The sequence below is a fragment of the Melanostigma gelatinosum genome, assembly GCF_949748355.1.
Source record: "Melanostigma gelatinosum genome assembly, chromosome: 10".
NCBI lineage: Eukaryota > Metazoa > Chordata > Actinopteri > Perciformes > Zoarcidae > Melanostigma > Melanostigma gelatinosum.
The window spans coordinates 17,043,828-17,067,935 of NC_136643.1; the positions used below are offsets into that span (position 1 = coordinate 17,043,828).

At 44.7% G+C, this 24,108-nt stretch overlaps 1 protein-coding gene across 1 annotated transcript in view; it reads right to left on the reverse strand.

Moving 5' to 3' along the window:
* Positions 1 to 1,803: 1,803 nt before the first annotated feature.
* The window catches only part of pkp4 (plakophilin 4), a 62,065-nt gene continuing 39,760 nt past the window's right edge, over positions 1,804 to 24,108 (reverse strand). The window contains exons 8-22 of the mRNA XM_079276452.1: positions 20,507 to 20,677; positions 17,698 to 17,908; positions 16,615 to 16,747; positions 15,755 to 15,968; positions 10,917 to 11,100; positions 9,878 to 9,995; positions 8,980 to 9,171; positions 8,608 to 8,781; positions 8,384 to 8,534; positions 7,144 to 7,336; positions 6,572 to 6,656; positions 6,099 to 6,216; positions 5,852 to 5,992; positions 4,981 to 5,045; positions 1,804 to 2,758 (exon numbers count right to left, since the gene is read on the reverse strand). Coding sequence (XP_079132578.1) covers positions 2,513 to 2,758; positions 4,981 to 5,045; positions 5,852 to 5,992; positions 6,099 to 6,216; positions 6,572 to 6,656; positions 7,144 to 7,336; positions 8,384 to 8,534; positions 8,608 to 8,781; positions 8,980 to 9,171; positions 9,878 to 9,995; positions 10,917 to 11,100; positions 15,755 to 15,968; positions 16,615 to 16,747; positions 17,698 to 17,908; positions 20,507 to 20,677 — 2,396 coding nt within the window. The 3' untranslated portion in view covers positions 1,804 to 2,512. The remainder of the gene's footprint in view (positions 2,759 to 4,980; positions 5,046 to 5,851; positions 5,993 to 6,098; positions 6,217 to 6,571; positions 6,657 to 7,143; positions 7,337 to 8,383; positions 8,535 to 8,607; positions 8,782 to 8,979; positions 9,172 to 9,877; positions 9,996 to 10,916; positions 11,101 to 15,754; positions 15,969 to 16,614; positions 16,748 to 17,697; positions 17,909 to 20,506; positions 20,678 to 24,108) is intronic.

Genomic DNA, 24,108 nt, shown 5'->3' on the forward strand with positions numbered 1-24,108 from the left:
GTTGTTTTTATGCTCAAACAGAGATGACGTCCTGTTTGGCAAACAGGAAGCACGCAGTCAGAGAGACGCCGAGAATGGGGAGCTCTCACTTATAAAACGACACAACAACAACAACGACACAATGTCTAATTTTGATCAATTACTTCCAGTTCATTTCTCAGGAAAAAAAGATTGTATTTCTGTTTTATTGAAGTTGCTCTTTTTTAATTGTTTTATTGAAGGACTGTCTTATTTTGAAAATCTTGGCAAAACCGTAAACTGTGAAATTAAGACGCGCCGCAATCCACGCAGTGCTCTGTGGCTGCCTGAAAGAAACAGTGGACCTGAAATACATGCACATTCGAACACAAGCGTAGTTCATGTATAAAAATGAACTCAGTGCAACGAATACAACTACCAAAACAAACTCTCTTTTAGGGTCTGGAAATTATCTTTGTGCTTTTGTGTAAAAATGCACATGCCCTGCCACGATTTGATGCAAGTTGCTCTTACGTATCTTAAAATACGCATTCATTTAATTTGACTTGAAGTAAACATTGATATCAGTATAGACCTACCCTGTGTATGACTACAGCTGTAAATATTCACTGCTGTATTCAGTTACTCTGGCTGAATAATCCTCAGGGTGAGGTTGGCTTAATATGTTTTATCTTCTTTTAAAAGACCTCTCCTTCCTTAGAAGTGTCACTCAACTTAAAGGTGCCCGATCAGGTCTAACAGAAGTCATGAGGATGCCAATCAAACACAAATGAACACACCTCTGGTTGTGTAACCATGTGTGTTATTAAAAAAAAATCCCATTTGATTTGCCATTTGCTTCAACACATACAAATAACAAACATCTTTTGTGTCTCCAAGTTGTCCTACATGCCTTAGTCCGATACAGCAGGTTCATGTGTGTCAGACTCACTGCTCTGTAAACAAACACATCATTCTCTTGTATTCTGTGTCTTATTAGCACGATTGAGTCTGTACAATATGTTATTGCGCAAAGTGCAGAGGACAGGAAGCCTGCTGTTTGTCAAATGACTAACACACTTGTTTGGGAATATACAGTAAAATATCCACTGACACGATAAGGGCTTTAAGGATGTTATCTGATCTTAAAGCCTTGTTTTGTCCAAAAACCCTGAGGCTAGTTTTTAAGACCTTTCATCGTGTCAGTTTGGTACTTTTGGGTTTAAGCCAGTTATCACACAGCGAACCTCGGACCAGGTAGCAGAGAGGGGGATGGTGTCATGTCTGTAGTCAATTCTTATGGTTCCGTCAATTCGTTGACTTCAATATGGTGATTATTATTCTTTACAAAACTGGGAAACAACCCTGATCACTACTTTACAGAGAAGTAATGAAATTCCAACGCACTGATAGGTAAATGGTCCAAACCAGCCCTTTGCATTTAGTGGCAAGTATTTATGATGAGCTTATTTGAAAGGTCACATTCTGAACATGCACTTATGGTAGAATAAAGGGTGTGTCTTGAACTGAAAGCTTTCACACAAACAGTTAGAAATCTGAACGTTTACACATTTGTGGACCAATTAGAATGTTTTATGAAACACAGGGCTGCTGGTTGAAAGCTGGCCTCCTTCCACTCATGTTTGTGTGAATGCAATGTCATGAAACTGAGAGAGAGAGAGAGAGAGAGAGAGAGAGAAGAGTTTGATTTCTCTTCTGGGTTCCTCCCACATTCACACTCTTTCCTGTTTGTGTATAGAAACAGAAACAAGCGTGAAAGATATGTTCGCACTGTGCCTGTGAAAAGATGCAACTACACCAGAGGTTTAAAAAACAAAACTGACCTTTTATTATTTTAGCATGGTTGTGTTATGACGCCATCTTTGTCCACATATTTCTTCATATGTTTATATATCTATAGATTTAACATGGCACATGTTTCTTTTTTTAACCAGTGCTGATGAGTGTAAACCAGGTAACATGTTTTTTTTTTTCTGTATTTACAATAAAATGAAAGAAATGTACAAGACTTCATGGCATTACACAGCTTCAACATTAAGTACAGATACAACTTTATCCCTCTGTACAGTCTAACATCATTAGTGTTTTTGTGTGTGTGTGTGTTTTTTTTTTAACAGATATGAGTTCATGATCCATTTTGGCTTCAGCACATACACATTCCCCATCTCAACTCTTACCACGGACCCTCGCTCACATGACTCACACCTGTCACCATGCTATCACAGCTAAGAGTTTCATAAAGAAAATAAAACTAACATCTAGACAGGACGCACGTCTCCTCGCTGTAGTGTCCCTCAACAGGCCCCCAGCACGATTCCATCTTCCTCTACCAAATAAAAAATAATTAAAAAAGAACATTCCTTGATTTCCTTCTTTGGCACACATTCCATCTTTCCATCTGCCATCGCTCAGTTGAACTCCCCCTCCACACACACACACACACACACGCATTCACTTTAAAAACAAACACTTATGAAGCCAAGTTCATGAAAAAAGTTTTGTCGGTTCTCGTGTGCTCCTCGGGCCCTCGGACCTATACCCAGGAGTCAGGAGAGCCGGGGTACTGCTCTGCCCTGTACGAAGGCCTCCGTGTGCTTGCGTAAAAGTCCACGTAGTTGGTGGTGGATTTCAGTCCATGAGGCTGGGAGCCGTAGTCCCCCGTGGGCAGGTAGGCGATGACCTCCTCCAAGTACGGGTCGTCGTAGCCGTGGGGATGCTGCAGGTACATTCTGTACGTATCGTAGTTCCTCCTGCCCGGCTCCTCTGCGTAATACACGGGCTGCAAGGGACGAGAGACAGGTTTGATTTTCACTGAAATATGATGAAGAGCCAGCAGTGGCGATCACATTTACTCAAGTGCCGTACTTAAAAGTTATAATCCCCATGAAATCAATTTTTCATGAGTCAAATCGTGAAATCTTTCATTTTCAATGTTAGTGACGGAGTCTACAAGAGTCAAATCGCCATCACAAGATATCCACAGGAAATGATCCTTGTATGTAATCGAGTGTATCCGTTTCTAACTGTTTACTGTTCACCCTCCTCACACCGCCTCAGAGTCGATATGGACTTAATGCGAACCGAACATTTCCCACTGCCTCACATTAAAAGCATTCAGACTGGTAAAATATCAGGAGGCTTTTATTGTGAAGCAGTCCAAGGAAAGCGGAGCAGTTAGATGAGACATTTTAAGGATTCAAATGACAGTTTTGAGGTACTTGTGTGTTTTCATTTCATGCTACTTAATCACTACATTTCAGAGGGAAATGTACGTTTTACTCCACTACATTTATCGTGCCGGTAAAGTTAGTGGCTACTTTGCAGATGCCAATTTTATGATGCATTATCCCCCTTAAGCATATAAAGTAAATACAATTAACTTAGACATGAAGATTGATACACCACTAATCTACTCATGTCTATCTGTTGAATTGAATACTGCAGCCGGCAGGTTAGCTTAGCTTAGCATAAAGACTGGAAACAGCAAGCATTGCTCTGTCCAATGGAAACAAAATATGTTTAACAGCACAATCTCTTGTTTGTTCAATCCATACAAAAAACGAGGTGTAACTAAATGAAAATCTAGTTTTAAGTATTCCAACAATTGAAGGATCTGAGTACTTCTTCCACCACTGTCAAGAACGCACATATTTTTGTTAGATACGTCCACTTGTTGGTAATAAAATGAAACAACAGCTGCTGACATCTCTGCAGTTTCAGCTAAACGCACTCTTGTCTGGCTGGAGTTGTTTTGTTTTTTAAGCCAGTAAACTAATCAAACACCTCAGAGCCGACACGTCTGGAGACACTAACGCAACAGAAAACTGCTTCAAGGTAAATGCTATAACTCCAGAGGATAGAAGGAATTTATCTGAAATAAATGAGGTGACGACTGTCCTCGAACATTAACTGGCCTAAATGTGATGGGATGAAGGACACAAGAGAACTCTCTCTTTTGTCTCCGACATCTCCTCCCTCCTCCCTCCTGCCTCCTTCTCACTGTGCCTGTTATCTGAATGGGCACACATGGATGTGTCCCGCAGTGACAGGTGCCTGAGACGCACCCAGACCATCCCAATCCCAGCAGTCACAATCACTCTGGCTCAGACAATAGCTGATGTGCTGGGTCATTCCCGGCATCGGCCATTTATCCGCAGTGTGTAATACGCGTCAGTCTCTTTGTATTAGTCAAGTGGGGTGGAAGAGCCGGGTTTATACAGGACGGTGGAAGGATCTCAAACACCGGCGTTGTACTATTGCTATCAAATACTTACTAGAAGCAAACTGATCAAAAAATATAATTCATTTCATCGTTTTGAGTCATTTATCAGGCAAAAATGTGAAACATTCTCTTTTACAAGCTGCTTTTCTGCCTTGTAAATCATTGGCAATTAAATATATTTAGACTGTTGTTCAGACCTTTTGAAGCTCTCACCCTAGGCTTTCTCTATTTTCGGGCATTTCATGACTAATTGGGTGACTGAGAATCCACAGATAAAACAACAATGAAGATAAGACCCAGTGCAAAGCTTTACTTGGTTGTATTTTTGTTGTTTTTGATGCATTTAAATCGACCAAAATATAAATATCGTGGATGCAGCACTGATTAGCTGCTGACTCGTGCAATATGCAAAATTGTCAGAACTTTCAACTGACACCTAAAGTACAGTGACGACATATAATAAGGAATAATAGAAAACTGTGTACACATGTCCCTCTGTGCACCTTGTCCTACATGCCTCAAATGTGTGTTATTGTATGCGATTACACAAGATGCTATGATGATATATCATTGCAGGGGGCGCTGTTCGTTGTTGCCTATAACATATTCTGCACAAATAAACTCAACGTAATGGGTAAAAACAGAGTTAATTTGCATTGTGGAAACAATCTAACGAGGTGGCGTGGCAGGGTTGAGTCATAGCAAAGAAAACACACGCGGATATGAATGCAGAGCTCGTGAAACAGAACCAAACATTGATGCAGACTGATTGTATCCACCTGTGTTCTTCTGGGCTCCTCTCTTGTGGGGGATGAGTAGTAATATGGAGAAGGCTTTCCAGACCCTAAGAAAAATAAGTAAATATGAAGAGAAATTCAGTGGGACTTGAAGCAAATACACTTCATCACTTCATTTCATATCAGTGAAAAGGTATGCACATCCCCATAGGATAACAAATGTCTGTATTTAGATAGAGCAGGATCAAGAAGCGCTATTCTGTGCTGCGGAGAGCAATAACACCAAATAATAGAGTTGGCCACTGCTGTCCTGTTGTTTGCATAGCCCATGGGATGGGTATTTCTGTTGGCACTTAACCCGCCGGGTGGAATCCGGGAACTCAATTTCTATTTCGTTATGTAAAGCGTGGACTGCTGAGGCTGCGGCTCATTTTGTTGACTCTTCCCTCCCCTTGCTCCCGCCGACCAGCGTAGGCTGGCAAGAGCTCTCGTCTGGCTGGAGTATGTCTGGGTACCCGCTCACTCACTGCCCCCTGTCTGCATGCTACGGCTTGGGCCAGCTAACAATGGCACCGTTGTGAAGGCTCCTCCACCGGCTGACCAGTTCACTTTACTGCTGTTGCACACCAGCTCTGAAGTGCTCTGAATTGAAATGACTGACTGTCTCAGGGCTGGCAGGCTTTAGGGGAGATGATAAAAGAGGCCGCCTTGGCAGGGAGACGACACTGGAATCTGCTCGGAGCGGTATGAGGGATAACATAGATAACAACTTGCACCGAGAGGACCAAAGGGTAGCCTGGGATTACAGTCTGGTGCAGAAAGAGGATACAGTTTTAGTACAGTTTTAAAGACCACTAACACGCAAACTGTACGGACTTCCAATTGCTTTCAGATGCGTGCGTTGTTTGAGTACCTGTATCCTGTTTTTTATGGATATTGTTGTCCCCTTGGTAATTATAAAATTGCATAGTTGACTGTGATCTCTGGTAATCTCTGATAGTGTCTCTATGCTCTTTAATGCCCAGCACGGCAGGAGACGACGTGGCACTGGCAGCTGCGAAGAGAAAAACACATTTCAACAATAAATTCCAGAGGTTTTCCTGTTGCCGCTGGCGGAGTTTATTTTCATCTGGCAGGGTCTGGAGGAAACTAGAGCCTACCAGGGTGGTTGACTGGGGACATCTGAATGGTGCTGGTGGGGAGGGTGGGCTGGGACTTGAACCTGTCCCGTTCGAGTGTTGACACTGGAGTGAGGAAATGGTTTTGGTTCCATCCATCCTGTTGGGAAGAAGAGAGAGAGGGAAAAGTGGTGGTTTGAATAACTAGAGCAGTGCTGGATTTTTGGAAAACTCTTGTGTGGTATCTTTAAAAATGCCCCGTCTTTGGTCACAGAGGGAATATATAAAAAGAATCCTTTGTTGTGTAGCCCGCAGTAAGCCCCATATCGATAAAACATGTTGTACACACTGAGAATTACAACATGGAACAAATGTTTCAGGGTTTCTTTCTTACAGTTAAACTGCCTCGCCTTGCAGAAGGTAATCAATTGATTGTGAACAGACAAAAGTATGTGACTGTTTAAAGCCGAAACAGTACCATCACGGGCCCTTGCCATCGGCCTCTATGCTCTTACTTTCTTATAGATGGTACGCAGATCCCGGTACTGCCACAGTGTGTTCAGCACCTGAGCAGATGCTTTAACCACCTTCAGAGAGTACCTGGAAAACACACCAAAAGATAAACGTGTACTTTTGAGTATTCCCGAATCCTTTCAACCTCATTTCAAATCACATGGTAGATATCACAGGACAGCGTGATTGAAGGAGGCGAGTGTCCTCAGTGGCTTGTGACCTGGAACATCACTGAATATATAGTGGGTTTAGAAACAGCTGCTGGTACATCAATCCACAGGGACATAAAACCTCAATGCACACGAAACCACCTTCCCTGTGGCTCCGCTCTCTCCTTCTCTGAGCATTTAAATGTTTGTGTGTGTGCGCGCTTATTAAATGTGTAAGTGTGTGTGTAAAACTGTCCAATGTCCAGGACAGCCTGTACAGCCTTGTCACCAGCCACATATGGCTCTTTGTGTATCCTAGCAGTGCATTTGGACACGTGCATATGTTAGCGAGAGCGGTTTACATCAGTGTGCACTCGACACCCTCACGGAACGCGTTGGGACAAATGCATGCTGCTGGAGCCCACCTGTCTCCCCTGCCCTTGGTGATGTTGACCAGCTTCTCGATGCCGCCCGTGTCGGCCAAGGCCTTGGCGTTCTCCATGTTTTTGCTGGTGACCTCGTGCAGGGTGCAACAGATGGCCGCCACCGTCTCGTCTGACAGCAGGGTGGTGTTTCCCCCGGGGAGACGATTGACCAGGTCCCTCATCGCGTACTTCCCTGAGAGGGAGGAGGGAGGAGGGAGGAGGGAGGAAGTGAGACATGCAGCTACCTCATTATGACGCAGTGTACAGCAGTTTATGCACGGACACAAGACTCACAGACTTCATTGCATTTATCTTTCCATGTTACATAATGTAAAAGTGAATGCCTGCCACAGTGACCTAAACGATATCTTGTGCTTGCTTATATGAATGATATATTAATATCTGCTCGGGACTGCGGGGAGGTAGGCAGTTATCCTAAATGACATTGCGTTATCATCACAAGGACGTCAGAGTGTGAGCATGCTGGTGTTAAAAAATAAAAAAAGGATTGTTTCCCCGATTGTTTCTCCTTCAGCAGAGCAGCCTAGCCGAAGGACCTGAATACATGCAGCATTGACTCTCTCACACACACACACACACACAAAACCAAAAGCACCGTAAACACTACACTGCAACTCCTCCCCCATCTGCCAGGCGTCACCCCTGCATTGCTGAAACTGTAACTCCTCATTAATTCCACACAGCGAGCGCGTAAAAACTTGTTTTTCATGAAATCAGAGTTTAATGGAACAAAATGGGCTGAGATGGAATGAAAAATGATAACCTGCAGTTCAAATGTTCACAAAATGCACTGGTTTCTGGATTTAATATAAAATATATATATTTTAAGCACATTGTTTAACGGTGTTTATCTTGTCAGTAGCTATAGTATACAAAGAATGTTTGGGATGTAATGTGCTGAGTAATCATTCCCATTCAGTCTCAGTTTAATCCTGATTCATGTTTTACCAGTTTCCAAATGATCCTGTTGCATATAGCTCCCCATACATCCTACACACGTCTGTACTGAGCAATTCAATAAAGTAGTTGTAATGCAAATCAGCATATTATATTCACGTCATATGAACCCGTTTACAACATGGCTTATCGGTGCAACATGAGCCACATTGTTAACTGAAACAAAGTCATGGTAAGGAGAAAAGGAATTAAGAATCGTCACATTCATCTTATGCAACTCATCAGAATCAATTACAGCCTGAAATGAAACCGTGTGGCTGACCTATGAGCTCCTTGTTCCTGACATCCAGCGCCATGTTCCTCAGAGCAGTGGCGACCGAACTCACCACCCGGTCGTTATCCATCCGCAGCAGCTCCACGAGGATGGGCAGTCCCTTCTCCTTACGCACGGCTGCACGAATGTATGCTGCAAACTGAGCACACAAGAGGCATTAAACCTCCAAAAGGGTCTGGACGCCTCACACACATACGCAAACATTACTGTACCTTCCAGTTGCCAGCTGACAGGTTCTGAAGGGACCCAGCGGCGCCCTCCAGGGTGGCGGGATTTGAGCTCTCAGCCAGCAGTGTCAAGTAAGGTTTCACCACCGAAGGGTGCCATAACATCTCTGCCCCCTTGGGAGACTTGGAGAAGCCGGGGATGGGGCCGACACCGTCCCACTGAACGAACAACCACAGTGTTTAATAATGTTCGATGTTGTTCTTTTCGTAAAGATGCTACTTTACACAATGAAGAACAAACAGCGACTGCAAGGTTTTCCATATGTGGTCCGAACTTTGACATACATGTTGAATAAATGTGGAAGCTTCACACTTTTTTTTTGCTGATTTGAATATTGCGCCGAGCACCACACTCACCGTGTCTTCCTGCAAGCTCTTTTTCTTCTTCTTTTTCTTCCTGCCCCAGCAGCTGGAGTCCACCTCTTTGCTGGGCAACTCGCTGCCCAGTAAGCCGTCCAGCTCCTGCCCCTCTATCTGCCGGGATGGCGGCAGCTCCAGCTCCAGACGATACGACAGGTTCCTCAGAGTGCAAATACAGTTCTCCACAATCTGTTTGGCGGGCAGAGGGAGACGGGGGGGGGGGGGGGGGTTTGGGGTGAGTGGGTACAGTCGAGACTGTCCAAATCACCATGACAAAAGCTACAACACAATAAACTCTGTGCAGCACGCTACACTATATGCCGCCAGTGTGTGGTACACAGGCCTGCTATCTGCGGCGTCAGAAATCAATTCGTTATGGAATCTAAGGGGTCTCCAGCAAGAAAGATGATCTGGACCAGAGCTAATGGGTTTTATTCCACGCTGTTTGAGTTCCGTGCAGGCTTTGCCGCACAGAATGTCAATGAGCACACATGTCTGACAAAATGAAGGGGCCCATGTTCCCAGGGGGATGTGATCTCCACTTTACAGACGAGCCACTTGACTTTCTATGTCTTTTACACTCCACAGATGCACGTCTGATAGAGCTGGTCTAATTTCTACAGCTGCCATAGGAAAATGTTCGCACACTCTATAGCAGGTCAATGAGCTATAGGCTGTTGGATTCTACATGTTGTGCATGCACGAGTTGTGCTTTGGGTGACAAAGTAAATGAAATAGTTGCTGCTGGATAATGTGGAGGTCATTCTGTCCGAGGCAATAAAATGATTCAAACGGGGTGAAGTGGGATTTTCCCCCCCAGAGCCTCTTATCATGTGGCAGCATGTTTTCCTCCTGTGTGTGTGTGTGTGTGTGTGGGAAGTGTTTTAGTGCGTACTTTACTGTCGAAGTCAGAGGTGTTTACACATGCTTTGATGACGTAGAGCAGCGAGTCAACCAGGCCTTCACAAACACGCATTTGTTTTCTGGCCTCCTCACCAGCTGAACTCAGGTTCCTTTTGAAAAGCACATCACATCACATCACATACACATACACACACACACACACACACACACACACACACACACACACACACACACACACACACCAAAAATTAGGCCTTTGATTTGGGGCTTCACTCAACAAACAAATGATCATATGCAAATACACAAAATGACAGCTGTGTGTGTGTGTGTGTGTGTGAGTGTGTGTGTCCCATCATGTGTACACCATCCATAATGTATGAAGTGTCTGTGTGGTCTGACTGAAGTCATTATAGCACTTTGCTGAGTAAATAAGGCACTAACTAAGTGTGCTCTCTCTCACACACACACACAACCACATCTATGCATGTATACGCACACACACACACACACACACACACACACACACCCGCATCTATGCATGCATATACACCCACACACACACACACACACACACACCCGCATCTATGCATGTATATACACCCACACACACACAACTAGCCGCAATTAAAGGCTAAACTCTACATGCAGCACACTGTCTTCAAAGGAAGTCGCCCCGGGAGAAAAGCTGGTAATATTACATAATTGACTGAAATAGTCTATGAAATGATGACTTTGAAATAGAGACATGACGAGTCGTAGCTATTTGAATAAAAAAAGAAAAATTACAAGAGTTTAGGTCTTTTTTCTTTTGATGTTGCTCATTAAAATCTTTTTTTTTGGGACAAAATACACACCGTTCTGACACTATTATGTAAATGTTACTCTTCATTAGTCTGCAAAATTGACTGACGTCTCATTCACGGGGTCACTTCAGTCTTACACATTCTTCAAAGACAACAGTAACGGAGTTAAAGAAGAGCCACATGATGAGCTCATTCCCCACGAGATGTAATGCCGTCAGTTGTCCACATAGGGGTGCTAGTGCCCAGTGTGCTCATCAGGTGGTTTACCTCAGACAGCCTGTGGTGTTCCTCAGCACCAGGGAGGAGTGGAACTTCAGCTTGTGGTCGTCATCGAAGGTGGAGCTGCTCCATCCAGAGTGAGGGATGATCACAGTGTTGGTAAGGGTCAATAAGGCGTCCCGAATGATTGTCATCTTGATGGGGTCACATGACGACAGGTTCCACAGCACCCCTGTGGAGAAACCCGCACGCAAACGCAGGCGTTGAGAAGCAGGCACGCAAACCTCCTGTTATGTCAGCTGTCATGTGCAGTTAGGGTAACCCAACAGAGATAGCCACAATTTAGGCTTTTAATAGTGTGTGTGTGTGTGTGGATGTGTCCACGAGACAAACGGAGACTGACTCACACACACAAAAGTGTTCCTCACAAAGGAACAGCTCCAGCATCAAGGCATCAGACATTCACATCAAATTTCATCTGGGGCAGAATATCCTCGGGGCTGAGATTATTTGCTTGAAAAGGCAAAAAAAGAAAGAGGACGAGGCGGAGATCCATGTGGCAAAGACTCAAATGAAATATAAATATTTAGAAATTGTGTCATTTCACTGAAGTCAAATAGGCTTTTGGTAACCACTGATCATTATGCTCCATCTGTCAAGCATTAGCCGGCATTGTAGCACGTTCTTCTAATTAGCTGCCTCTTGCTGCCCAGGGCCGACTTGTGCTGCAGGCCACCAGCAACCTCGGAGGAGGCTGATGCTGCGGCTAACTACACGGTTAATACTCCAAAAATGCTGCTGCAACAAAACTGCAGAGTGCATGTGTGTTAGTGGTCACAATTATGCTGCTCAGACTGAGCTCTCTATGTGTATATCTGAAGCTCGTATACAAGTACGCCTCAATGGTAGAGGTAAAGAAAACAATGATGAGCTTTCCTGACTCCTTCTCTCTTATGCTCGCTTTTTATTTCCTCTTAGCGCGCTGCTCCCCCCCCCCCTCTCTCTAATTGAACCAACAGAGACGATAATAGTCTATAATATAGCCCCGGAGCCCAATTCAAACACTGCTGGCAAGAAGCTGTATCGACAGATACGAGTGTTTCTGCCAGTCATTTAATCAACAGCCATTTCACTTACTACAAACATCAAAGCACTTTAAAGAAACATTCAAATCTGGGAGTGAGCTTTCATTCTTCCACTTTTATTTTTGACAAAATGTCTACACAAAGCTGAGAACTAAGTGATACTCTCGAGAAAGAGAGCATGCCGCATGTGCTTCTTATTAGAGCTTGCTAGCAGCGCGTGAGGGGTCGCATGCCGAAACCCCAGCATCAGACGGGGGCGGCTACCGGCTCTGCTCTGCTCAGGCAGTGGGATACATTTCAATCAAATCCCACTGTGGCGATAGAGCTCTGCTCCTTTGCGCAAGCACAGTCAGTTCTGTGTTTGCCTTTCTCACGGGATACTGCGACGCACAAGGAATGCCCTGAACTAGGACCACTAATGCAGCGACAACACATCGATTCACACGCCTGCTGACCAACTTCACGGGTGCTTTCAACTCCATGGCCCCCCCACTCCAGCTCCTCCACGCCCAATCTAATGGCAATTTCGAGAAATGAAACACTCTCTGCAGGATTTCAGACCTGGTCCCGTGGAGGCGGTGGCATGCGAGAGAAATCAACAGGCGAAATCACCGGGGTGTGACTGACAACGCTGTCAGTGGTGCGACACTAGCGGCAACAAGTCATATCTGACAGTCAGATGGAGCAAATCTGTCAGTGTGTGTGTGTGTGTGTGTGAACCAAACTGTGTTCTCTGCTCATGGTCTCAGGTGCCTTGGCCCCAGTGTAAACACCCAATGTAAACACTCTTTTGACACCAGGGCCAATAATTCCATCCAGAGCTAAACTCCAGAGAGCAAGAGGAGGGAGAGGCTCAATACAGAGATGGAGGAAAAAGTGGAAAAAAAAGAAGCTGGTTAGAATATCTCTAACAGCTGTTGAAGCATTGATCCAAGAGCTAACTGAACTGAAAACCGAGCAGACATTTCTCTCGACTTGAGGTAGCTCAGCTGTGATCGACACACATTTTCAGACAGCCTCTCCTGGAAAGCCTCTCTCATGGTCTCCAAAGCCGTTTCACCATCCGATAAGCAATTATGCCGGCGACTTAACGGCCCTGACACGCGGAGCCAGCGGTCAGGTGGCTCCTCAGAAGGACCATCTGGCCGTCATTGCGTGTCTTATTGCAGATCGTTGGGTTTGCAGCACTGTTGGTGTTATCTGTAACCAATCACCAGAGTTGCATGTAGACAATGTTATGTCATTTTTTCCATTAAAGAGGTGAGAGAGGTTTATAACAGACAACATGGGGTGGCAAAGTATTTCCTAAGCCTGCAGAGCTGGTTCATTGAGGTGGGGCCCAAAGTTCACACCATCTACCCAACAGTCAAATTGTCACAACTATCACAACACTAAGCTTACAAACTAGTAAGTTCATATTCAAAGCTCGTTCATTTACACTGTAAAAGAGAAAAAAGCCTGCCTGCTATCTCTACTAGATTCCCAAAATGTGATCTTTGTCTCTTTAAACTCCCCGGGTCAGCATGTCATCGACTTTCTCAGGTGCAGTGGATCAGCATTTAGTTCAGTCTGTGAAAAGCTGCTGATCATTCAAAACAAAAACTGGACAAATGTATTGACCTTTACATTTTTGGGAGCTGGACTGGAAACTTGTCGACGCTGCATCGACGAAACCTCAGACAAGCGGCTTGCGGTGCATTTTAGAGGTTGGTGTCTTACAGATTTTAATCTTACAGATCTTACAGATTTTAATCAGGTGCAACTGACTCAAAATGTAAATGAAGTTCAGCACATAACCAAACTATTTTCACAGATTCGTCTATTCTAGTTTCGATGAGGCGGTGAGTGCATACCAGCCAAATTGATGATCCCCTAAATAAGTGACTCTTTTTCATTTGACAAAATCTTTTCTGTTTGAGAACAAAGAATGATCTTCAAATACACGGACAACTCACAGACCCTCAAACGCTCGAACACAATGAAAGCATGATTAAGAATGTGGTTTCCAAAGTAAAGCCAAAATCATGGAGCCGTGTAATATCCAACAATGGGAAACAAAAACAGAGCTTTTTCTGTGCGCATGCTGGTTTCAGGCGTCCCCAGTATCTGAGCTAATGACGGTGCTGTTCGGTTTGGCCTTTTGATCTGAGGGGACAGAGCAATAACCACAACAGCTGCTGGGAGACGAGGCAGGTAAGGTCCGCCTCTTGTGTCCCCCACAACATGACCTCTGACCCGGAGCAGGCGGTTGGCCTGTTCTTGCAGCTACTTTTAATGACACACAGGTGACACCTGGACCTCCCAGCGGAGTCGAGAAGGAGCCACTGACACAAATGAGCCGGAGCCTGAAAACTCCGCCGAGGTTGGAGGTATTTGAGAACTCCGGGGTTTTGGTTGAGTGTAGACGTCGGATACGGATGTCTGTTCGAAAAAAATGAGCCCACACCCGTGCTCGCTACTGGATTGGTTATTACCAGCCATGACGTCTCCGTCCCTGATTCGTCACACTCACTATCACGTGACCCGTACCCGGAAGAAAACAAAACAGCCGGGCGACCAGCAGCGATTCATTTCAACATGGATTGCTTGCTTTGTTGTCTGTAGTAGCAGCTATTGTGGAGTTCAATTCGTCATTTTACAATGCTGCTAATGCCTACATGCGGAGGAGGCGAGCTGTTCTTCGAGCGATGAGCGAGCTGCTTGACCATCGGCGATCTGAAAAATAAAACTTTCCACGAACTGTGTCTGTTTGAGTTTATAGAGGAAGATCTCAAGTATCAAATACAACCTTTCATTATTAAAGACTACTTCATTACTCTGTCATATTTTTTTTTAACTAAGCAAGCAATCCACTTCCTGTTTACACCATCACACGCATGCCCAGTGTACATTACTGGTCACGTGCTGTCCGCCTTCGAAGGCTGCCGTGTGGATGCTCCAATAATGCTGAAAACTCCCGTGTGGACGGAGATCGGTTCTACTCTGCATCCAACTCTGCATCCAACGAGACACGGCCTAGTGTGGATATGGCCTCAGGCTAAACAGACTTCACATTATTAAAGCTGCTTACTCTTGGTGGGGTAACCTTTTGAAATGTGAATGAAGGGAGCGAAAGACGTTTCACTGGATACCAACCGTTGACTCCTGTGCACTTAATTTGATGAGCGACAAATTAGAAGACACATTCTGCTCTTGTGCTCCTTTAAAATGGTGATCCTTTGGTTTGTGTTACTGAAGACGATCTCCTCCCGGACGAGGTAAAAAAATGAAATGCTACATGTGCTCAATGTGATAATCATCTGAAGGTTCATCACCAAAAGCTCCTGCTCTCACATTTTTACATTTTCATTTGATTTTGGTATAAAATGTAAATTATCACTGCTTTTAGTGATTCACCAAGGAAAAACAGCAGACATGCTCTGGTTCAAGCCTCCTGAATGTGACTATTTGTCCCCTTTTTTTGTTTTAAATGAGTGGAAATTGAATATATTTGGGTTTCAAATAACAAGCAACATAAAGATGTTTAACTTTGATCATGGGGGAAATTGAGGCGGCCAATTTTGTCACAATTTTCAAAAATGTTAAAGCTGAAAAATTCTTTGATAATGAAACTAATCATTAGATGACAGGAAGTGTGCTTTTGCTTTCTTGTTCGGGCAGAAGGAGGAGCTTATAGCGGATCATAGTTATGTGGAAGCATGTAAACACCACATGCCCACATCCTAAAAGGGAAACCAACAAGCTCAGAATTCACCTCAGTGTTTTGAAATGCAGATACATCCTCCACACATGCTGACTCACCTGTGACAAGCTCCCTCACTTCAGCATCCACAGTCTTCCTCAGCAGGCGGAGCAGAGCTGGGACACCTCCTGCGTTCCTCACAGCGATCTTGTTCTCATCCATAGCTTTCCCATAAACGAGGTTCCTCAGAGCTCCACAAGAGTTCTTCTGGACCTCAAGGACCTTGTGGTCTAGCAGGTCCGCCAGGTGTTTAATTCCACCCAGTCGACACACCTGTGGACGATGCAAGTGAGATCAGGTTGGGAAAAGATTCTGACCACAAAGAGCTTTTTTTCCTTCTTTTTTTTTTGCAAAATCATGCATTTATTCATGTGACAAGAGAATCTACGCACAGGGAATTTAATCATACTGTCTGTAATCTGTGTCTACCAAAGGTTTAAACGACGAAATGAACGCTTTCATCTCGAGAGAAGAATGAAACGTACGAGGAAAGGATTGCTCTATCCTTCATTGTATGAATCATGTTGTGAGACGTTGACATTTGGCATGCTTGGATAAAAACATTCTTCATCTCTGAAGTCGTATTTCTCTTTCAGCGTTACGTTGACAAAAGACAAACTTGACCTTTAATGTTTTGAGTGAAAAACGGGCGTAGCGATGGATTCCTGTGTGTCTATTTTAAGTTAACTGTTGCAGTGCGGTTGTTTTCGTTAAAGGTTTATGGCACGAGCGAGCAGCGTGAATGTGTCCACGTGTGTGATTCTGCCCTAGGTTTTGTCTGGGATCACTTAAGGCATTACAATTCACCCTGAGGGGAACATGCATGTCTGTGCAATCCATCTAGGGTTGTGACAAGTTAAGACATTTCACTTGAAATATCTAAGAAGACACAGTATGGCACTGGTGGTGCAATACCTACCTCCGTCTTAACCCGGTTATCGCCAAAGCACAGGTGCTGCAGGTAGGCGGCTGCGTTGGCCTGCACTGAGGGGAAGTGGTGCTGCAGCATGTGAATCACCTCAGTCAGCTCTGGGTCACGCCAAGCAAACTCCCTAGAATCACAGGTGTGGGCAGGGGGGGGGGGTGCAAAGGCATCAGCGTGACGACGGGCAACAAATTAAGTTACTCCTTAAAAACACGGGCACAGTTTCCATCAAAATGAATACTTCAGCACCGAAGGGCAAACTAACAAGAAAAGGAAATTACATTCACATCCGGTTCTCTGTAACAATCCACTCTGGTCACAGTTGCTGCTTTTCCGAATGCAGCGCACTAAAGAAAGAAGCGAGGAATGCGTCGCTTCTCGACTGCTCTCTTCTGGCATGTTACTTATCAAAACTGTGCATCTGTCTTTTACATACTGTACATGCATCTGAAACTAGGTGACACCATGAGGTGACTTGTGTTTGAGTTGTGGCAGGTGTGCTCCACCTCACTGAGAGTGAATTAGCAAGAACCCAGGCTGTACAAACTGTTTTAGCTTTGGATGAATCACAGCACAAAGCTGGAAAACACCCCGGACAGAGATCCTGTTCGATATTCTAGGGGGAAATTTGACTGCCTGAACCGACCTGAGTCACGGTCACCGAAGCACTCTCTTCAAGTAGCTACACTACAGCAACAAACAGGGGTGTAAACAAAGCCCCTGATGTGCAACGTCAGGGGGGGGGGTTACTGCCGAAGTCAACCCACTCTCTGCACTTACACGTCTGAAGGACAAGAGCAGACGCAGCACTTTAGCGTATGTGAGAGTCTATTGTTGAGAGGCCAAGCACGGCAGAGCCAGCTTAAAAAGCTCGAGCTGCATGTGACTCCCCATGGGGCTCCCTGTTTGAATAGAAAGAGGACACCGGTGTTGACCCAGCAGAAGAGCGATGCCTTGTAAGCATTGGTAGACCCTTCGGTTGACTGTTTCCTGCTACAGCGCGCTGGTTTACGAACCACTGACTACATCTTATGGTTAAGAAATACAGCATGGCACGGCAATGTGAGCAGTACTTACCTGGGATCCTTCTGAATGCTGTCGATAGAGGGTGAGCGGTTAGCGCCGTCATCCGTGACGGCAGCCTGGCGAGCGTAGTTGGGATCGGTGGGCCGGTACTGTGCTGAGCGATATTGTTCAGCATAGGTGGCTGCTGTGTTAAGAGCATAATTGTTTCTTTGGTAGATCATAGCACTGCGCTGGCTGGGTGTCCGCTGGAGACTCCCCACACCTGAGGGACAAAAAAAAACAAAAAGCTTGAGACAGAAAGTTTCAAAAGGAAAAACACAGACGCGAGCCGACAAAGTGAAAACATGCGGCCGTTCCGTCAGACTCAGCAACTTCTAAAACCTGGAACCAATTAATGATGAGGAACAGCTCCCATGGCTCCACAAAGCAGAAGTCTTCTTCTCCAAGGGGCTGTTTGCATGTTGTTTTGCTTTTACAAGATTGTGTTCCACCAAAGGGATCCTGCTGGGACTCAACTTGCTCGAAGATCCAAAAAAATTTAAAAAAATCCTTTCCTCAATGTCTTTTCGCTCCTTTGCGCCCACTTTGTTCTTCGGCGAACTTTGCCAAAACGCAGCAGAGAGGCAACGGTCAACCATGACCGGCTCCAGAACAGTCAGAGATACACTGGTAGAGCAGAAGCATCACAAGCATGCAGATAAAAGGTCCAATATTCAGTCCTGACGACAACTTCTTCCTCTTTCCATTCGCTCCAAGTCATATTATGACCTACTTTTTTTTAAACACAATGGGTCAAAAACACAGAACTGCATAAACAAGCTGGTTGTATTTAGCCCTCCTTCTCACCAGAGCCACGTGATGTGTGGCAGCCTGACTGCTGCGTTGTTAGATCACTTTCAGAGTGCCAGCACTGGGCATGTGCGTGCTCCTGCCCCCTCCTACCAGCAACCGAGACGTTTCGACTGGCGGGGCCGCGCCAAAAACACAATTTCTCCCATCAGTGCACTTCTATGTTGGGCAGCGGCACTTCCCTGCAATATGGTTATCTCCCAAAATAGAGCCGAAGACACGGGAGGACATTTTACAACATAACAAAGAAAACTATGGGATCAAATTGTATTTTTCTAATGAGGTAGCTCTTACAAAGACTCCATATTGAACACCCCTCTCTCCATCTCCGCCTCTCTCGCCTTCCTCGATACAGCCGGCATAAACACATTATAGTGGCCCGGCTGGGGGCCTCTTCGCAGCATCAATAGCATTTATTAGTGAACTTATCGGTCGAAGCAGATCTGCTGTGTGCCAAGGAGAAAGCTGAATGGTGTGTGTGTGTGTCAGTGCAAACTAAGCATGTGTATCTGAGGCAGGAGGGATGAGACGAGAATGCCAACATCAGGAGAGCTGGAAGAAAGCAGGCTGTGGGTAACCAAGCTGTCCCACAGCCTTCTTTTCATTCTCAGTGACACACAGGTAATGGACTCCTTTGTGGCAGGATGACATATCAGTACCTGCCTATGAACTCATGTCTCACCCTTTCTGCTGGCAGTGGAGGGAGGAGCAGACGGGAGGGGAGGCAGGAGAGGGTGACAAAGTGAACGAAAAATAGAAACGCAAGGGTGAAAAAAAAAAGCAAGGAAGAAAGACAAGACATAGGTAGCGGGACTGCTAAAGGGCAGAGGGACAGAGAAATGGTGTTCCCCAAAGAAAAGGCAAGCCTGCAGAGTCAAGGGGCCGCGGATTAAGAGGAAAAGACGGTTTTGAAAAGAGATTTGAAGAAAAAGGGAACGTCTGCACTTGATAAGAGCAAGAAGGTGCTCTGAATGCAAAGATGGGAAATGAAAATGGTACGGGAGAAGAATTGTGCTTAAATAAGAATGAATAAATCAGTAAGAAAACCAAAAGGAGTTTTTAAATATGATGAATGAAATATATTTGATAGTCTGATCTCCTACACGCACACACACACACACACAAAACCAAACACTTTGTATCGTTTGTTAGCTATAGCAGGGGTTTTCAACTGTTTCGTGCAGACTATTATCATATTGACAACACTGTTGCAAACCGGCCTAAACGTCACCTTATTTCGGATATCACATGATATTATATGATAAGTTCTAGCGAGCTAGATGCAACAGTAATAGAAACACAGTAGCTGCTGGTAGCTAATGACAGACCGCTTAGCTGCTGGTAGCTAATGACAGACCGCTTACCTTCTGTATTGATATTAAACTCAAACAAACTAAATCAGACAGACTTTGCAAAGTTTCAGAAAATAACCACACAAATAGCCTATAAAGATGTGAAACTACGGTATTACTCAACAGCACAGTCCTCTGCAGCTCCGTATGGCTCTATAAACCTGCCCACTTTTCAGCTGACCAATCAAACGTGAAGGATTTAAATCCCTCTATTAACTGTACACACACCACTCTGTTTCAGAGTACATAACAGTACAGAAGCTGAAGACGCTCTAACTTCCGTTTCACTGGGACTTTGAGGGTCGTTCTGCTAAATATCCAGCGGTGAAAACCACAAGAATATAAACTGACAAAATGTATCTTTAGAGTTACCATGACATTGCACATTTTGGATTAAAAACTCCCAATCTACGGTTTGCTGACAATTGCTTTTTGTCACCGTTTTCAACTTCAACTTTCAACTTTCTTTCTGGTCACCAGTTTGGAGAACTTTTCAACACTTGACTCTACTGACATAAAAGGTAACACCTAAAATGTCTCAATCACGTCACTTTTCCTTCACATCATCTCAGACAGCTTTCCGTTGGTGTCGTGTCCCTTGTGGGTGTCTGTTCTTCCATGACTCCTGGTTTTTACATACTAAATAAAGTGGGACCAACCTGAGGCGCTCCTGTAGAGGGTGCCCGGCTGGGTGTGGCTGGGGCTGCGGTACAACGGGCCCTGGAACGTTCGATCCTCGTAGATTGGAGCGATGTGGCGGTCTGGGGACATGGCTGACCTCAAGTCCGGGCCCAGCTGGCTGTGTTGACTGGCGTATGAGCTCCGTATTCCTGGAGATGAAGGAGAGTGGTCAGGAAAAAATGTATACATGAGTTTCAAAAACAAAAAAAAGCATTGGCTAAAAAAATTAAACATGATTCTTGAAGACAATGAAAAAGGTATTTGTACGACAAAGAACTTTGTGGAGAGATGAACACTAAATAACAAGTTTAGTTATAAACTTGATATAAAAAGGAAAAGTGTGGTATGGGAAACAGCTTCTGTAATCAGCAACAAGCAAACCTGAGAAAGGTGAGAAAGGGAAACACACAGGTCTGACAGGTGAGTGACCCAATCAGAACGTACGCAAATAAATAAGAAATGACACAAAAGTCAATATGACAACCAGCTGCAGGGACAACGTGGAGCTGCGAGTCCTGTCTGATTCAGAATCAGTCCACAATAACAGAATGAACAACACTATCTGTAGCTCTGAATCCGTCCACATAAACAAGACCCACCGCCATGAGACCCCGTACCAAAGCAACCTCAAAATGCCTTAAAATCACATGAGCACAGCACATATCCGTGCTTTCTTAAAGGGGGATGTGGTGTGTGGATGTGTTGGTCTCCTACATCCTACTCCCCATTAGGGTCTGCAGGGAGAAAGTCCCATTAAAAACTAAACAGCAATAAGTAAAAAGTATGTTATGATTAAAGCATATTACACAATTAAATCTAATGGTTCTGTCTTTTGAGACAGGCTGAAAATGACTACATTAACTCAAAAATTGCTGTGTAGGAGATGGATGATGGGCTGTAAAGCTGCAAAATCCAATTAATAAAAAGGCCTAATTCTTGAAAATGGCTGTAATTCCGGCGTGATTTGGGTAATCATTCCCCTTATTAAATTAAAGGTGGATGTGTTATTGTGATGAGAGGTAAAATGACGGACATGCTTTCACTGTGCAGTTTTGAAGATGTCGTGAATGTGTTATGCACCACGCTCTTATTTAAAGCTGAAGAAAAGTAAAAGCCACACTGGTGCAACGAAGAGTGGAAGACAAGGTGACTATTAAGAGAGCTCTGGTGTACTTGTCTTTGTACTCCATTTTGATGTGCATGCCGATGTTCCTGTGTTTGTGTTAAACCTCACGTCAGTGAAGCTCACTACACTGTGAAGCCCAGCGGACCGGCATGCAGCTGGCAACTAACTGCTCACTGCACATTTCACGAGCCTCCAAACGTCACTTGGGTCCTCTCCAACTGCATGAGCTCAGTCGCTGCTGAACACCAGCTCCGCCAATGCAGAACCAGCAAATATGAGGGATTCTTGTCACAGGAAATTAATAAATAAGAAAGTTTACTTTTTTTTTTTGGGTTGAATTCCAATTGTCTGATACTATATTAACAAATCTTTTACAGATGTTTATATGCAACAGTTTGGCCCCCGACCTATAGCATCCCGCCTCCTCTTCCCTGCTACCAGGGTTGTTTCTCCATTGTTTAAATATTGCTTGGTGGGGAAATAATAACGTTTCATTTGGTTTTTTATTTTTATTTTACATTATTCAAAAGAAATGATTTTTAAACAGTATTAAATCAAATAAATGATCCACTTAATGCGATGCTTTCAGAGCAGCTTAGAGGGTTTTAGGCACTCCAGGGTGAGTGTCTCTTAGCTTTTAGTGTCCACTCTTGTGGCTTTTTGCTCAATGAAACAGTTTGGCTGGAAAACACAGTGCAAGTTCACAATGTCAGGCTCATCAATGAATTCTATTTCATATCTAAATTTGAGACACCGGTGGTTCAACTTAACCACGAATGACATGTGAACAAATACTCTGAAATGGCAGGCGTGTTGTTGTGAAGGGTTAGGGAGTAAAACTGAATAATGCCGCTGCCGCCGAGTGCTGTAGTGGCACCCTCAATAGCGCAGGGAGCCTTTCACTCTGTGGCAGAGCACACAATAGCCACTAGCAGCGGCTTGGCAGGAAATCAGTTCAGTTGTACAAAAGGTCTAACGGGGGTGAGGCTATGAAGAGAGAGGAGGTAGTGGGAAGACTGAAGGAAAAGGGCGGTAGCAACGGAGAAGAAAGCGGGGGAGAATATGCGAGGGGGGAGGACAAGAAAGGATGAAAATGAAAAGAGGGTTAATGAGGCCGTCTAGGACCACCAGAGACTTCTCATCCCATGTAAAGGCCGGCTGAGACCGAGCGACAGGGACAGAATCTCCCAGGCACAGGAGCCTTCATGCATATCTCTCCCACTCAGCAGCACTGACTCCTGAACGTAGCAACATTCAAACAACCTGAGAGGAGACAAATCCGCCCGCCTTCTTTAGTCTGCTCCCCTGGTAGTAGGGCTGCAGTGACTTCTAAAAAAGCATCTGCAAATTGTCAGGGAGAAATAACATACTGCCGTCCATTGAGGATGAATGGCCCACATTCCTGGTGCGTGATAGTCATTTAATTCCCCCCCTCAGCCCTTTCACCGTGGCTTTAACAGATTGCACTTGGCAGAGGCTAGATGAAGGGCGGTGGCGGGCTTGGCGCGTGCTTGCTCTGGAGAAACAAACACTTAAATGGATGCAGCTGACTGCATTTCGCAACAGTAATCATTTAAAAAAAAAAAAAAAACCCTCTCCAGATTAACAGGAGAACTGAAATGATCATTCGTAAAAAAAAATCGTAATTCTAAAAGGGAGAATGGGTGTAAACAAAAAGTGTACAACTGTTAAAACTACCATGGCGGCTTGGCTGAGAACATTTCCTCTCGCTCAGTTTGTCCCACTCTGCTCTGAGACGGACATCAAACCTAACGGGCACATTATTAAGAACAATTTGTCTTCATTTTCCCGTTTCTCAGCAGCGGAGGGAAGATATGCCTTCCTGACAGTGGAGCGAGGGGAGCCAGGTGGGTGGTGGGAAAAAGAGAAGAGCATAAGATAAGAAACAACAAATACAAGTAAAGGGACAGAAGTCTGCTGATAGGAAAATAAAAGGAAACCGCACAAAGCCTGACACAGCACAAGAGAGAAGAGGAAAGGAGACAAAGCATCTTCTGATAGATACTGACAGCAACAATATCAAGGTTAGGCTGTCGGAAGGCGTTTGCCAAAAGCTTGCAATTGAGCCTGATCACGTAAACGTCCCATTTCCTTCCACTATGGCTCATCAAACACTTGTGACAAATGACTGTGTTAGAGGTTAGGCTCCACTGTGGTGCATGTGAGAGGAAGGGAGGCAGTGAAGGGACAGACGGAAGGGGTGAGAAAGACAGGAGGGAGAGAGGAGAACAAGGCTGGCGCCTCCCTTTGCTCAGAGGACAGAGACTGAAAACCCCGTTTGCGTCTGCTTGAAACATCATCACTCAGAGCAGTGTGACGTAAATGCCTACTTTCAAAACGTAGATCAAAACGAAAAAAAAGCCGAGTGACAATATCTTTCAATATATTCTGAGTAGATTACAGCGTTCGACCACGAGGTAGCATGTCATATTA